The 14784-nt window shown below is 46.6% G+C and overlaps 4 protein-coding genes across 4 annotated transcripts; 1 reads left to right on the forward strand and 3 right to left on the reverse strand.

Annotated features, from left to right (window-relative positions):
* Window positions 1-6540: 6540 nt before the first annotated feature.
* On the reverse strand, window positions 6541-8348 carry PtA15_11A621 (uncharacterized protein; the record flags this gene model as incomplete). Its single annotated transcript, XM_053161549.1, has 6 exons — window positions 6541-6897; window positions 7038-7512; window positions 7574-7788; window positions 7861-8100; window positions 8164-8223; window positions 8319-8348. The coding sequence occupies 6 exons, from the start codon at window positions 8346-8348 to the stop codon at window positions 6541-6543; spliced, it is 1377 nt and encodes a 458-aa protein (XP_053025484.1).
* A 1180-nt stretch (window positions 8349-9528) lies between these two features.
* On the reverse strand, window positions 9529-10367 carry PtA15_11A622 (uncharacterized protein; the record flags this gene model as incomplete). The annotated part of the gene is made up of 3 exons (XM_053161550.1): window positions 9529-9573; window positions 9779-10116; window positions 10253-10367. 3 exons carry the CDS (start codon window positions 10365-10367, stop codon window positions 9529-9531), a joined length of 498 nt encoding a protein of 165 aa, XP_053025485.1.
* Window positions 10368-11380: 1013 nt separating this feature from the next.
* Window positions 11381-13240, reverse strand: PtA15_11A623 (uncharacterized protein; the record flags this gene model as incomplete). The annotated part of the gene is made up of 10 exons (XM_053161551.1): window positions 11381-11472; window positions 11550-11665; window positions 11752-11984; window positions 12078-12267; window positions 12336-12510; window positions 12589-12662; window positions 12746-12824; window positions 12901-12922; window positions 12999-13140; window positions 13209-13240. 10 exons carry the CDS (start codon window positions 13238-13240, stop codon window positions 11381-11383), a joined length of 1155 nt encoding a protein of 384 aa, XP_053025486.1.
* Window positions 13241-13263: 23 nt separating this feature from the next.
* PtA15_11A624 (uncharacterized protein) lies at window positions 13264-14749 on the forward strand (the record flags this gene model as incomplete). Its single annotated transcript, XM_053161552.1, has 6 exons — window positions 13264-13523; window positions 13684-13707; window positions 13792-13840; window positions 13925-14164; window positions 14262-14346; window positions 14475-14749. 6 exons carry the CDS (start codon window positions 13264-13266, stop codon window positions 14747-14749), a joined length of 933 nt encoding a protein of 310 aa, XP_053025487.1.
* Between the last annotated feature and the right edge of the window lie 35 nt (window positions 14750-14784).

The following is a 14784-nucleotide window of genomic DNA, read 5'->3' on the forward strand; positions in this document are numbered from 1 at the left end:
GCTGTTGAAGCTGCCACCGGCACCGAAGGTGCCGCCGACTCCGAGACCTCCAACACCTCCACCGATTCCGCCGACACCGCCAGCGAAACCGCCACCGCCGATACCGCCACCGAAACCGCCACCGCCGACACCTCCGAAGGAAGAACCGCTGTTGTGGGATGCGGAGGCGCTTTGGGCATCGCTAGATTGAAATGAGCCGCCAAGGGGGGACATAGTGGCTGCAGAGTTGTGGCTTGCACTAGACTGAGCGGCGTCATTCGAGTAGCTCAAGCCAAAGCCACGGGGATGATGCCTGTTGGGGGTATGCAGTGTCAGCAGGGGACGAGTAGGTCGGAGATGGTGCCAGGTACTCACTGAACGGGGGAAGCAAGAGCAGCTGCAACGAAAAAGAGGAGCGAGCGGACAAGGTGTCATGTCAGTTCGGAAGAAGCTCAGTTGAGGGGAGTCTTAGAAGAAAAACTGCAACGCACAGACAGCCAAGAGGCAAGCAACGTAAACGGTGGAGAACATCGTGAGGCGTAAGTTGTTGTGGCTGTAAAGAACGACTGTGGTAGGAAAGCTGTGTTTAAAATTCCTGGGTTTTTAGACTAAAGAATGATGAGACTGCTGGAGAAGGAAGGGGAGCGAGACAAGCACCCTACTTATAGATCCTTCTGAAGACAGTCAACCTGGCATTTGCCTGCAAGCTGCTCGATGCCTGGGACGCAAGACCTGGGCTCCGGCTCTCTCATGCTGTACCCCACTGACAAGGACAAATTGCAGCCATCTCCAATGGAGCTATTGAGATTGGAAATCGATTTGATACAAGACCTTACAAGACTTGATCTCTGATCGGCCACTATCCGACACCTGTGGATCGCTGAAGAAACGAAATAACTATCCCCGTTGATGCTGTCGAGTTGAAAACACCGCTCAGCCGAGTGAACACTGCATGTCAATTGAAGGGCAAGCATGCCGTGAGATGCCCGGACTCAGGGGGAGCATCGGCGCCCGGAAACTCCCGGCCGAATTGACTGGACCCCAGTCTGGACCACCGATGTGGAGAAGCACTGAAGACGGGCTTGACGTGTGAAAAGAGAAGCCCCATTGAAAACTGTGACAGCGATTCAAAGCACCCAGTGAGCCCTTGGACAGCCTTAATGGACTGTGTATGTACACCCAACGCCGAATGCATCGAGGACCGTTCAGCTTCGGGGAAGTCGCCCGCCCAGGGAAAAAAACAGTGGGCCGGGTGCCGGCACGGCAGGTCCTGGAGGCAAGTGCTTCGCGCTCCATCGGCCAGGAAAATTGGAATCCGTCAGCCGCGAGTGACTATGTACCGAGATTGATTGCTGCTGACCGACAACGAGTGCCCGGTAAAAAACGGAGTTGTCGCATTTGTCGGACTAGATTACCGATTGATGGCATCTTAACCCGCCCGGCAATCATCGGTCCCGTTGGACTGATTAGATACCCCGGGTCAGCAAACTTTCAGGCGTTACATATTTTTAGCGGACGGAAGTCACTTGCCGGAATTTACCTCGGACAAAACTGGTGAACAGATTTTGTCCGCTGCAATCTCTTAACGGGTCGCGCGAAGCGCGACCTCCGCAGGAGGGACTTGCCCGCAAGCGGTGATCTTTGGCACAGGAGGAACGCTAACTTAACAGAAGTCCCCCCTGGTGGGAGGCTCGCTGTGGCTGGCCGCGAAGCGGCCCCTCCCGCAGGGAGGGACTTGCGCGTAATGTCAAAATTTTGGCTGGGAAAGAAATCACAAATGGCTGGAGGAAAAATATTAAGCCTCAGCCAGCCTCCTCCTCAGGTCCTGTGGACCTGCCCCAGAGCCAAAAGATACTTCTGGACCTCAGCTTTCATTTGGCACAGGTCTCATCTCCTCAATCCAAACCATTTGCACTGTACTAATGGTTCAAAAATAAAAATAAAAACATGAAGAAATGTAAACTAAGGATGCGCAACCATCATGCCTGGTGGATCCTGGATCTGCAAACCCGCAGATCCTACACATGTAGTGTTGCATTTTGTTGCATATAGGAAACTCAATTGTGCATATTATCAGAAAATCCGAAAATGGATCTTCAAAGCAATTGTCAGCCGGGCTACTATAATAAGTTAGAGCCCGGCTAACTATTGTAGCATTACAAAAATTGTATGTAATAATAGCGGCGCAGAGCGCCGCGTACAAAATAGACTTCTTTCTTGTAAAAAGACCTAGCTGCGGCGCGGAGCGCCGCGCACATAATAATAAAAAAGTTTCTTTAGACAAGTAAGGAAAATAAAGCTCCGGCCAAAGAATCGGCAGGAGAAAAAATATTGGTTCAAACCCGTTCTCAAGCCAAGAGAACGGGTTGTCAGACACTCTCAAGAGACTACTAAACAGAGAGTAGTCTCTACGAGAAATAGAAGCATTTTGGTTGGGGAGGAGAGAAACAGAATTATACTACTCCTCCTCCCCCGGCCGATGATGGAATACGAACCACGCTATTCCTTGAGCCGAGGAATAGCAAAAGGATCGAATAACAAATAAAGTGAACGGGAGTGAAGGTACTAGTAGAATCCCCCTTCACTCCCGTCACCCTTGAAAGAAGCACTACTTCCTCCGGCCGAGAAACCGAGGAAGTATTTGCAATAAGAGCTACAACCCTACCGGTTGTAGCTCAAATATATAATTGAGGGCCTTCGGGCAAAGGAAGGCCCCTCAGATACCTTTCATAACCAGCTCAACGCCCAGCCAGTCTCGCCACTCGTCCTACCGACCAGTACGCCAGCCTGCCTTTGCCTCGACTTTGGTTTTTATTGGATCGCTTGTGTTTTTTTGCCGCAGACTTCCTTTTACAAGTAAGTCTGCGTTTTTTTTTCTTTCTGCCGGGATTTCCATCCCTTTATATCTCCTGGGAGCGTTTCAGCGCGCAAATACCCCCTTGTTAAGGGCCCCAGACGCCACAGGTCACAAAAACCCCTGCACATTTCGTGCGCAGGCCCTGTAAGAACTGTGGAGGGCACTAAAACACCCCAGGCGCCCCTGGCCCCTCCGTTAAACCTATTTTTTGGTTCATTAGAAATAGCTTTCTAAAGCTATTTCGCACTTTTTACCGCGCTTTTGCTGCGCGCGCTACTGTACCGTGCTCTGTCGCCGGCGTAGCTAGAAGAGCACTCGTGCTCTTGGCATCACCAAGCCTGACAGCAATGTAATATCCTTCAGGGTTCCTTTGACCTTCAAAACGGATTCCTTCAATCAGTTTTGGAGCTTTTTGCTCAAAATTTTGGGTGAGGGTGCGCATCAGCAGTGCCAATGAAACTGTCTATTCAGTTTTTTTTGGACATATTTTGCTGATTTTTAAATAATTATTTAGTGGTTTTGGGGTTGAATATCCTTCCTTTCCCTGCCAGACTTCAGACATTAGGTGTAAGCCTCTCCTGCGGAGACACCAGGGGAGATATGTTCCCACTCCCCAGGGAGTGCCTTACCGTAACTTTTTTCCATAACTGCGCTGGAGGCCTTTGGTAAAGCAATATTGAATAGGTATGAACAATACTGGAAGTCAGTGTGGAAATCAGTTGGAAATCATCCTGAAATAAACCACAACTTGCCAAAAAATCATCCAGAACTCATCTATAATTCATCCAGAACTCATCCAGAATATAGTCCTTTCTTGGCTCCATGACCAGTGTGTCCTTTCCATGGAGATGTGAAAGGCCCAGCCTGTGATTTATTCCCCCTCATGTACTCGCGTACATCAGGGGGACAATTGGTGTCTCAAAACAATTTTTTTACATTTCATGTGGCTGTGAAAGGCCCATCCTGTGATATTTCCACCTCAATGTACGCGCGTACATCAGGGTGAATATTAGCAAAGTGCAAAAAAGTTAACTTGCATGTGCACATGTGAATTTTGAAAAGCAAAAAAATACAAAATTCACTAGATCATTTTTGTGAGGAGGACAGGATATCTGGCCAAAGTGAATTGGCACCGCAATCCAACCTTGACTTAACTCAGACTTTCACCCTATTAAAACAGTTTTTTGTCATTTTTATCAGCCAAATTCAAATTAATTCCCGCATTTCCAAGAAAATGGGTTTCAATTTCAATGACTGCAACATTACCACATTCCAAAAATCTAAACCCAATAATACCAAGTTGACTTTTAGTTTAATTCTGTACATCAGGGCATATAATGTGAATTACAAGAAACCCATTTTTTTGGAGGAATTACTTTTGAGAATGGGAATTTTGCTTTGCTATCCTTAAAAATCAGTAAACAGGAGCAATTGATGAGTTGGACTTTGGTGAAATATCATTTCATCATATTTCTTCCTACAGTTGTACATAGAAAAGAAAAGAATTCTACACAACATTGTGTTGAGTTCCAAATCAATTCTGACTGACTTTTCACTAACTTCTCCATCCAATTTACTATTTTGGGGATGAGTTACTAATCCACATCAGGCTCACGTCCAACCAAAACTCACATAAAATTCAGCTCTGGCACTCACTGGGGAATGGGAACATATCTCCCCTGGTGAGAGCCCTCCGGGCGGGGTCCCCCGGACCCTCCGTTCAAGAGGCTTAGTTAAGCTAGGGAGGAACATGATTTTTTGAGAAAATCACCCTTTTTTTAGTAATCTCGCAATCTCCCCCTCATCTTACCCAGTTATTTCTCCTGATTTTCAGTACATGAAAGCTCTGCATGTTGCGGAGGGGACTGCCGTTTTAAAAGTTTCATTATCTGCTTTCTTCATTGTGTAATCAAAGCAACAAACCATCCAACTTCCTCCTGAGGGGGAGGAGTGAGTAACTTGATAAACTGCCCGAATATCTTTTTTTCCTTTCAGAGTTTAGAAAGCCACCTGACATATCATGTTCAGTAGCCTATACTGATCTCAGCTTTGTAATTGAAACTGCATGTGTGTGTCAGTGAGTTTGTGAGAGTATGGCATTGCGGTATCTTTGAGTGAGTTGGTATACGTTTGCCTTTGGAGCACCCGGACAAACAGGAATGTAGAGCTGAGGGAATAAGGATAAGATGAAGATGAAGCCCTGCTTCTTCTCTATCTTTTGGTGTAACATACCATGCAAAAGAACCATGACATGGGGGTATAAATACTGATGCAAAAAAACCCCCTTCATGGAGCCTCAAATTTGTTCCCTGCCATGCTAACGTTCACCGCTTAGGTGTAAGTCCCTCCTGCGGAGGGCCCTTTGGGCCCCCTTGGAGGGACTTTGATAAGTTTGGACCCACACTCTTACAACAGGAGGGAAGAAAACAAAGAAAATGGAGTTTACAAAAGAATTTCATGTGAGGAAGCTTGCTAGAAAATAAGGACTGATCAATGCTTGCTTCCCAATTTCACAATTCTCTCAAGGAGCCTAATTGGTTTTGACCCAAGTTTCTGTCTGTCAATGCCATTCCAAAACACTTGTACCCAGGTGCCTTCAAAAGATTCCCTTCAACTTTGTGCAGGTGTTTTGTTTGAAGGCTTAAGTATACCTGCTGGTTGGGCAGTGGTATGGTCCAAGATGCCTGGTATCCCATCAGTTCCAGCACTAATGCAGCCCAAATCAATTGTTGCTGCTGTAGGAGCCAACTGCTTGGATAACATAGTCCAAGCAGTTGTTGGAGTTGGGTAGACTGTGTGTGTTCAGAAATTTTCTGCTCTCTTATTGCTACTGGTTGGGGAGCTGGTTCAGCCAACACTGTCTGTGAATTTATAAGCCTTTCCATGTTGGCCTTTTGCACAGAGTGTCTGTCACGTGACATACCTTGACTGAGCCCAGGCAGTTGAATATTGCCTGAACTTGTATGATTTGAGCCCATTTGAGCATTTATGCATGAACACCATAAATAAAGGAAGACAGAGTTATGATTAATTCAGAATTCCCACCAGAAGCTGGGCTGTCTTGTGGCAAAAACTCTTGATGCTTGGGTGAGGTGTCTGTGACACAGTTGACAAATCAAAATTTGTCCACCCAGATTTAAAAAGATACAGAGGCAGTCCCAGGTGAAAATCCTACATACAGCACAAGTCAATGTGGATAAGGGATCGGGATGTGTCTTCAAGGGAATTATATCAACTTGAAGTTAGGATTCAAGCCCAATTGCTCCATTGAAACTAAAGAATTTGCACCCAAATTTTTGAAAATCCCCTTAGCCAAGCTTGGCCAGATTAACAACCAGTGCAGAATTCATGTCGTCTCATGGGAATTATTTCTTCAAAACCCTCTAATGGCTCCAATTCTTCAAGCAAAAAACAATGAAAACAAGGGGAATGCACAGCTCAACCTGGGAAGTGATCAAAGTGCCCAACTTGGGGAGCCTTTCACAGCAGCGAGATGGCGCAGCTGGTAGCGCGCTGGGCTCATACCCATGATTCGAAAGCATTAATCGAGGACACCCAGAGGTCGTCGGATCGAAACCGACTCTCGCTAGTTATCTTTTTTGGGGATCCCTCCCGTTTGCTCAGCTGCATGTGGGGAAGCGAAAGCAGGCAGACCGGATACACATAAATTTATATTACAGATATCAATGAATGAAGAAACTTTTTTACTCCTTGTCTTTCAGCAATCCAACTCCACCACTCCTCTTGACTCTTTCAGCCAAGCCCATCTGACCGAAGAAGACTTTCTTTTCCTGTTCCATGACGAACTTGGCCTTATTACCGTCGCCGACGCCACCTGATTTGATTCGGTTCCGCTCGCGCTCGGCTTCCTCGATCTTTGTCCGTTCGAGATCTTCAGCTTCGAGCTTCTCGAGTCTTTGGGAGCGAGATTCATGCAGGGACTTGGCAGCAGCTTGCATCTCTGCTAGCTTCGCCGCCTTCGCGTCCGAAAGCTTTTGGGTGCTTTTGACCCGCTCGGCTCCATCCGCGGTCGATGTTGATGGTCGTAAATCCGAAGGGCCCTGGGTTGATCGTTGGGTCGAAGTCAGAGGATCCCTGGGTCTTCCCGAATCCGGATGGTGACGCCTGGATGAGTCATGGTACGATCGGTCGGGTGGCGGGGCCCTGTGGTAGTTCCTGTCGTTCGATGAATGATGCGCACCAGAAGAGCCGCGATCAGCTGTGTGTTTTGATGGATGATTCCTATCGGTGCGGAATGGAGAGCGAGGACGGTTCCGATCGGTGCGTAAGGGAGAACGAGATCGGTTTCGATCGGTACGCAATGGAGAACGAGAACGAGATCGCTCGGTGTGACGAGAGTCGCGATGCCGATCATCAGGAGATCTAGAGGTTCGATTACAGCCATTTCGGTGATCAGACGTTCGTCGAGAAGGACGGGAAGTTCTATTGGGACTTCCAGGTCTATAGCGGCCTTCGGGGGAAAGAGGGCTGCCACGACGATGAGGGCGACGATCAGGAGAGCGTCGGCGATTTGGAGACGCTCTTCGGTAAGATCTGGAATGGCCATCGGGACTGAGAGACTGGTCTGATTCCCTCGAGTGATGATTTCCACTTCTTGCCCGTTTAGATTCATTTCTCTCCTCCGGAGACCTACCGCGATCATCTTGATCACGTCTCTTGCGGGCCTCTTTGAGTTCTCTTTTCAATTTTTTTCTTTCTTCCTTCTCCTTTCGAGACTGCTCCTTGGTCGTCAGGCTGGATTGTAGCGCCTTGAGTCTTGCTGGGTTTTTTCTCAGGTTTTCCAATGCCTGCTGTTCTTGCTGTTTGATCGCAAGGAGTGGATCTTCTCGAATCTTGGAAGCAGTGTCCCGAGCCGTGTTGGCATTCTGCAACGAAATAAACCCGCCACCAGCTTTATCGGCATCTGATTGGCTCGCAGCTTTTGCTTGCAACTGAATGGAGGTTTGCCAACGAATTAGTTGACAGCTTAGGGCGAGTTGAATATGGCGAGAGGGTTGACTAACCTTAGCAGCAGCTTCATCCTTTTCCTTAAACAGCTTATCAACGGTTTTCTTCCCGAGAAGGTAAGCCTCTTGCTCCTCGGCGTTGACCCCATTTCCGATGGCAGGGGTAGCATAGAGCCAATCCACACGCTCTTCTCTTCGACCGCCACCTTGCTCGGCCTGGATTCGTTGGAGTTCCTGTAGTTGGCGTTCTTCAGCCAACTCTTTCTGCAGTTGAGCCGTTTTCTTACGTTCTTCGACCTGGCAGGCAATTAAACCGTCAGTTACCGTGTCCTCAAAGGCCGAAAAATAGAATTCACTTACTGCTTTACGTTCTTCCTTCCACACCCGCTCCTGATTCTTCATCAAAAGCGGATGCCAGGACTATATTTGAACGATGGAAAGAAGGATTAAACGCTTGGTTAGCATATAGTTGTACCAAGGATTCGAGGTCACCGAAGACTGAGATTGGGACTAACCTTCTTCATGTTCAAGTCACCGCCACCCATCGTGAAAGCGTTCGAGTTTTTTAGTAAGGAACGATGGGTCTTAATTCGATAATCCGATGATTCTAGTTGTCGTTCGTTGATGAGACTGAGTTGGCTTGTGGAGGTTTATAAATGGCCCAGTTGCCATGCGAATCCTGGATATCTTGAGCCGAGTCGGGGATGTCGTAATTTGGAGTATGACTACTCATCATGCATGCCCCGGTGTGGAGACTTTGCTTCAATAACACCACTGCAACAACACCTGTCAGCTGCCTGTGAAGTTTAAATCTACCAAACAGCCACCCTTGCTGGCCTGTCCATTGGGGCCGCAATTCTTTTGAGGAGTGAGCTGTCTTGTTCAAGCCAACTCTGCCAAAGTCAATCAAGGCATGCCAAGGTTTGGCCATAAGTTTTCTGTGAAAATATGGTGTGTTAGCACAATCTTTTTTTCAATAATTCTGGTTCCAGTGAGTTGTTGGTCCAGGTTAATCTTCACAACAATTCTACTAAACTCAGACCCATCTTCACGATAATTCCACTAACCTCAAAATCAAATAGCTGCTAAGAATCTGTTTTCCACTTCTGTTCAAGACGCTAGATCCACAAACACCAGAAAAATTCATCAGAATGCTCCAGAAGATAATAAACCTAAGGGTGTTCACTTTCAGGAATTCAACACTAATGATGATGGTAAGTTAATAGAAAATGATGTAATTGATGATGATACAACAGAGAAAATACAGACAATCCAAAATGATTGGCTGCAAGTCAAACTATTGATTGCAGAAAACCTTGTGCCCCGGGCATGCGGAGAGAGTCTACCCTGACCCAGTAAAAAGTCAGGAATCAGGCTTCAAAGAACTAAGTGGATCATACAACCACATGTGCTATTGTCTAATTCACAGCGCAGGGGAGCCGGATGTGACTGAAAAGTAAACTGAAGTGATCCCTATGGAATCTTCATGAATTGAGGACCAGCTAAGTAGTAGTTTCAATGAGCTGCTCTTGAGACATGACCGTAGAAACGCGAGTAATCTTTTGACAATACTCAACAAAATCATTTCAACAACAACACGTCGACAATGTACAGAGTGGCGAGAAACAATTAGAAAGAAACTGCTCTATGTAAAGATTCAAGCGGTTAATTATACATAACCCACGCAAGAATGATGAAGGTTTTGAATTCTGATGGTTAGTAATTTTACATGACTCCGTAAGGGGATACCACGATGTTCCCATCAAGGGCCTGCGGGTATCGTATTTGCCGATAATGAAAAGAAACAAACCACGCATCGTTTTCAGTAACATACCATCCGGCGTACCGTTTGAGATTGAAGAGAAGCGGTGATTGGAGAGTCGGATGCATGTGGAAAATTCAAATGAAAGGAAACGTTTGGTGTTTGACCTTTGAGCATGAAAAGTGATGGGATGGAGCAAGGAAGGACTCTTACGTGGCATCCATACTTCATCTGTCTATACTCGATGACGGGGATCACGTCTGAAAATTCGACTGGGGCGGTAAGACCCGAAGCTACTGTCTGAGCCGAAGGATCGTCTGAGGTTTTGAACTGGAAGGATGAACTGATCCAATCGTCAACCTCTTTCTTGAGACGGGTGAGGAGCTGCGTTTTGAACTCAGCAGTTCCGTACTCGGCGGCCGGAGGAGCGATGACATCCAGGTATAGCATGGCGACCGGTGCCGTCGGTGAGGTGGCCGGCTTCTGCAGAAATGTTGCTCCTTCATAATGGGCTATAGTCGCTGAGAAGGAAATCCGAAGATCGGCCGGATCTGTGCCGTCATGGATGTTAAGAATTCAAGTTTTTTGAGTCTGCGAACAAAAATTCTCGGGTGGTCTCTGGTCGGATGGAACTACAGGGTGTGTGGTGTTTCGGAGAATCAGAAAAGTATTTAAAAAGATGCTTACCAAACCAGGCCTCCCCACAGCACATTTTGAAACTTATGGTCAACCTCCGAGCCAGATCACTTCGAATATTTTCGTCTGAGCAGGGTAGCGAACTGAGCACTTTAACAATTATCATTCTGGGCTTCTTTCCTCGTTCTGTGTGCCTGTCTGTTACCTTTGCCGTTTGCTTGGTTGTTAAGTAGGGATCGATCGAAGTTGCTAGTTCTCTGGGTCGGGGGAGTGGAGAGAGCACATGTTTCTCGGAAACTGGTACATCCACCAGACTGTCAACACCCGGCACAGCATAAAATTAACTGTTTTCATCATGACAACCATAAACCTTAACCAAGATGTGGGTCGCTTGGTGGTCAATGGGGAACGGAAACAAGAAAGAATACACAGTTGTGTGGCTTGTCTACCCATATCTACAGATGAAGTCTTCAAACCAGAGGAATGAAGACAACTCTTCACTTTCATTGATTCATGGCAGTGCGATGTCAGACATTGCAAACAAATCACACCGAGTGACTCGTTTCTGTGACTCCTGTTCTCACAAACCCCGCATCAAACTGCATATTTATTTACATTGGCAAAAATTCTTTTTTGTTTATTTTTTAATCAAACAAATCAACATCGTTGATCATGACTACGCTGAACAGGAGGAGGGTCAGAGGAGAAGGTCTTGGGCATTATTTGAAGTTAGAACTATGTGCTGAAATTGTCAGAAGAACGCAGAGGAAAGCAGCTTGGTCACTGCTCGCGGTGAATGACCTTATCTTTTTTTTTTTTTTGCACTGGCAGGCCAGCTGATTCTGTGGATTGAAAAGAGATAGAGAGAGCCCATGGAATGGCGAAGGAATCATCCAAAGGATCGGCCTAGAACGATGTCTTCCTTGCTCTTCTTTTTCGAAGTTTCGTAGCCGACGGATCATAGAAATCTGAGCAATCGCTAGCAGATAAGTATCGGACAGCTACAGACTTCAACGTGTTCCTTGTTTTCTCTCTTTGTGATAGCAAAAAGAGGCCGTTGGCTCGGGAATATGAAGGTGCCGCTGGCTCGGGAATTTGAAGATGCCACCGAACACACATACCAAGAGTCGATAAATCGTGCCCTCATCCAACCAGATAGATCACCAATCACAACATAGTTTAGCGTGAACCTGGTGCTTTTGGAGATAGTCCAGGAAGCTTGGCAAAGGAGGGCCGCGAGAGGTTGATATTCAGATGAATCGCGGCGGGTACTATGATCAAATAAAGCATCCATCTCAATCATTGATGAAAAGAGTCGGTCCATACTCTTTCAATATAAGTTACTGACCAACTTTGGGATCTACAGCCACCACCAGAATGGCAGTGGTTTCTGTCAGACTTTCGAGTACTGCAGTGTACATGGGATGGGTAATTTCCATGGACTTGAAACGAGATCTTATCCGACTATCTAGGGCCATTGGAAGCATTTTCAATGTCTGGACGATGGTTAAGAGTGGGTATCAATGAATCAAATGAACATCGTGACCCACGCTGATGCGGATTTGAACGCTTTTACGACCGCTGAAGCCCGTTCAAACCGTCGTTCATCCACAGCTTGGATTTGCTCGGTCGCATCATCATCCGTCCATCTTGCGACGACTAACGATGTGGCCGTCTCGAAAACAATCACCTCACAAGCAGAGGTGAACCTGCCAAACCGCTCCAATGGAGCGTGCAATGTCCCGATTTCGGGAATCAACATTTGCACAATCGTCGACCAAGCCTGGTGGTAAAAAGCGTAATCAGAAGAATGAATGAGGTGGTATTTTCGTTTTGGGTGATACGTGAGATCGAAAGCAAAGGGGGAAAATTCAACCTTGTAAATCGTCTCGTCCCAGATCGAAGTACTGAATATATGGATCATGTCTGCGCTGATCTTTCCTCTGGAGTAGTCCCCGACTTTGTTTCTTACTTCTTTAGCCTTGGCTTCAAAGACCATTTGTCGATGCTCTTCTGGCACTAAGTCCATCTTGTGAATCAAGATGTGCAATTTGAATTCTTCCATACTATGAAGCGAGGATTCGCGTGAGATGTGCACTGCAAATCTCTTGATGAATAAAAAACGGGTGCCCACTTGTCTGATTCACTGAGCGTTTCCAAGATCGCCGAAATCACTCTGGAAAACCAGATCATATCGATTGTTGAAAAATCTGGACTCTCGACATCAAACACGTATAGTAGACATCCGATTTGAGAGAAAACGGAGCTTCGATTGCGGGCAGGCATCGACAAGACGTTGTGCATGTACGCTAGAGACTCATCAGATTGATTATTGCGATCAGCTACGGGATCATGATGATTTTTGATGTGATCAAAGTTGAACTTACAGTCTTGGCCCCCACAATCCACTAACCTTAGGGCGAAATGACCCAAGAATTTGATTGGAGTGGTTTCCATGTCTCTTAAGATCAGTTCAGTAAAAGTATCAGCATAATGGGCTCCACATGGAACCATCGAGAAGGTGGATTGTAGGATGAGGCTGACATAGTAGCTCCCAGCTTCCTTGTATCAGCAGCGGCCATATTAGCGAAGATCATATTCCTCATCGACGACTTGCCCGATCCTGTGAAAACAACACAAACAATAAGAAATAATCAGCCGTGGGGATAGGAGGGATTCTCAATGAAGCAGAAACTGACCTGACTTGCCCATCAGTAGGACCTACATGGGCGTATGTGCAAGCAATGCCCTGTGAGTTTTCTGCGCACGATAAGAAATCCACGAGCAATGTGCTGACCTTTTTGGCGGCGTCTGATTGAGACATTACGATACTCGTGTTCGGCTTGGAGGCTGTGGGCTCGGCTCTGGTGTTGGTTGGGTGCAGGGTTGAGGCATGTTGTAACCCCGGGGTGCTGTTCGGATACCCTCCGATACCCTCGCTGGGTCATATCAATGACATCAGACTACAGACTCCCAGAGCCAAGACCCACCCCAGATCACCCAAAACGCTATCCGTAGTCCGACCAGGTCCGAGCACATAGACAGGGGCTTCGGTGCGCAGAATGGATCCAAAGACAAACAGCTTGGTCACCCCCAAACCCAGCGAGCCACTGCTCAAGAAAGATTTCCTCCCCACCCCCACGAAAACGAACGAAATCCAGAACAATCCCCCAGCCGCTGTAAACAACACATCAAAACCCAATCAGCCTACATCAAGAAACTTGCTGTCCAGTCAGAACATGCTCAATCCAATCACTGCTAAGCCTCTGTCTACCAAGATCATGCAGGGTGTATCGTCTGATGAAATCGATGGGATGATTGAGTAAGGCCGAACAACTTGACGATATGGCTTGAATAAGTTCCTCCTCTCTCTCTCAACAAAAGAGACGGATAGAGAGAGAGAGAGAGAGAGAGAGAAGTGAGGGCTGCTGAATGCTAAAACAAGAAACCAATCACTTCCCCGTTCTGTTGAATTTGTCTAGGAGAATCAAAGCCGACATCGAGCCGTAGGTGATCACCCTCCCTTCTCGTTCCTATTGAATTGAAAACGCAAAATCAAAACTTATGTAACTGATGCGAAGGATCTAAAGCTTGTTGGGACGATACCAAGATCAGGAAAAGAGAATCAATACACTCAAAGTAAGTGATTAGTCTCTTTGAAATCAAGCTCATTTTCTTTCTAGTAAAAAATATATGAGAAATAAACGAAACTTGAGTGTACAGGAATCATTACATCCACATATCCTATCCACAAGAACGGCAGTCTCACATTTGAGTCATCTGGCATCAAGGGCCAAAAAGACTTCAGATCTCATCGATCAACAATCGGGCGCATTCATCCAACTAGCAAAAGAAGACATATACAAGCAGATCGAGTCGGATTCGGTCGGCCGTGAGAAGGATTTCAGTGATAGCCAGTCGGACCTATTGGGCGGGGATCAACTCGAATTAGCTCGCACAAAGGTGCCCAATTTTTTCCCCTTTCCTCACCTCTCTCTATATCTCCACCGGCAATATTCTGACCAATCTTTGTTTTTTTACACCGTTGAATTATCATTAGCTTTTGGAAGCTAACAAGAAGCTCGAGAAACATATCGCTCGTCAAAGGCACTATGAGCGGAAACTGGCCATGCACCTTTCCACCAGTCAGTCCATCCTCCTGCTTTCCTCTTTCCAAGTGCATGTGTACCTTAGTGCCTTGCACCGAAAACGATACTTGTACGAACCTGAACTAACATCTGGGTAGGGCTTGTTGCGAAACGCGGGAATCAAGTTCGTCGGTTGATTCTAATTTTATTGACGATCAAGATCTTCATTGATTTGAGGATCTCGAATCAAGTGAATCAATTCATCAACGAACTAGCTCCGGTTGAGTACATGCCTGCCTTTTTCGCTCGCAGTCTCATTGGCAATACCCATCCGCCCCAATCAACGGCAGCCCATCACCATTCCTCCACTTATGACCATCAGCATCAGCCCAGAAAACGAGCATCCGATTTCGTTGCCTACTTGCTTTGGATGGTCCTAATCAAGTTAGAGTTTTTCTAAGCAGCAACTCAAGCCGAGCAATAGTTCCAGTGATG

The sequence above is a fragment of the Puccinia triticina genome, chromosome 11A, assembly GCF_026914185.1.
Source record: "Puccinia triticina chromosome 11A, complete sequence".
In the NCBI taxonomy this organism is placed as follows: domain Eukaryota; kingdom Fungi; phylum Basidiomycota; class Pucciniomycetes; order Pucciniales; family Pucciniaceae; genus Puccinia; species Puccinia triticina.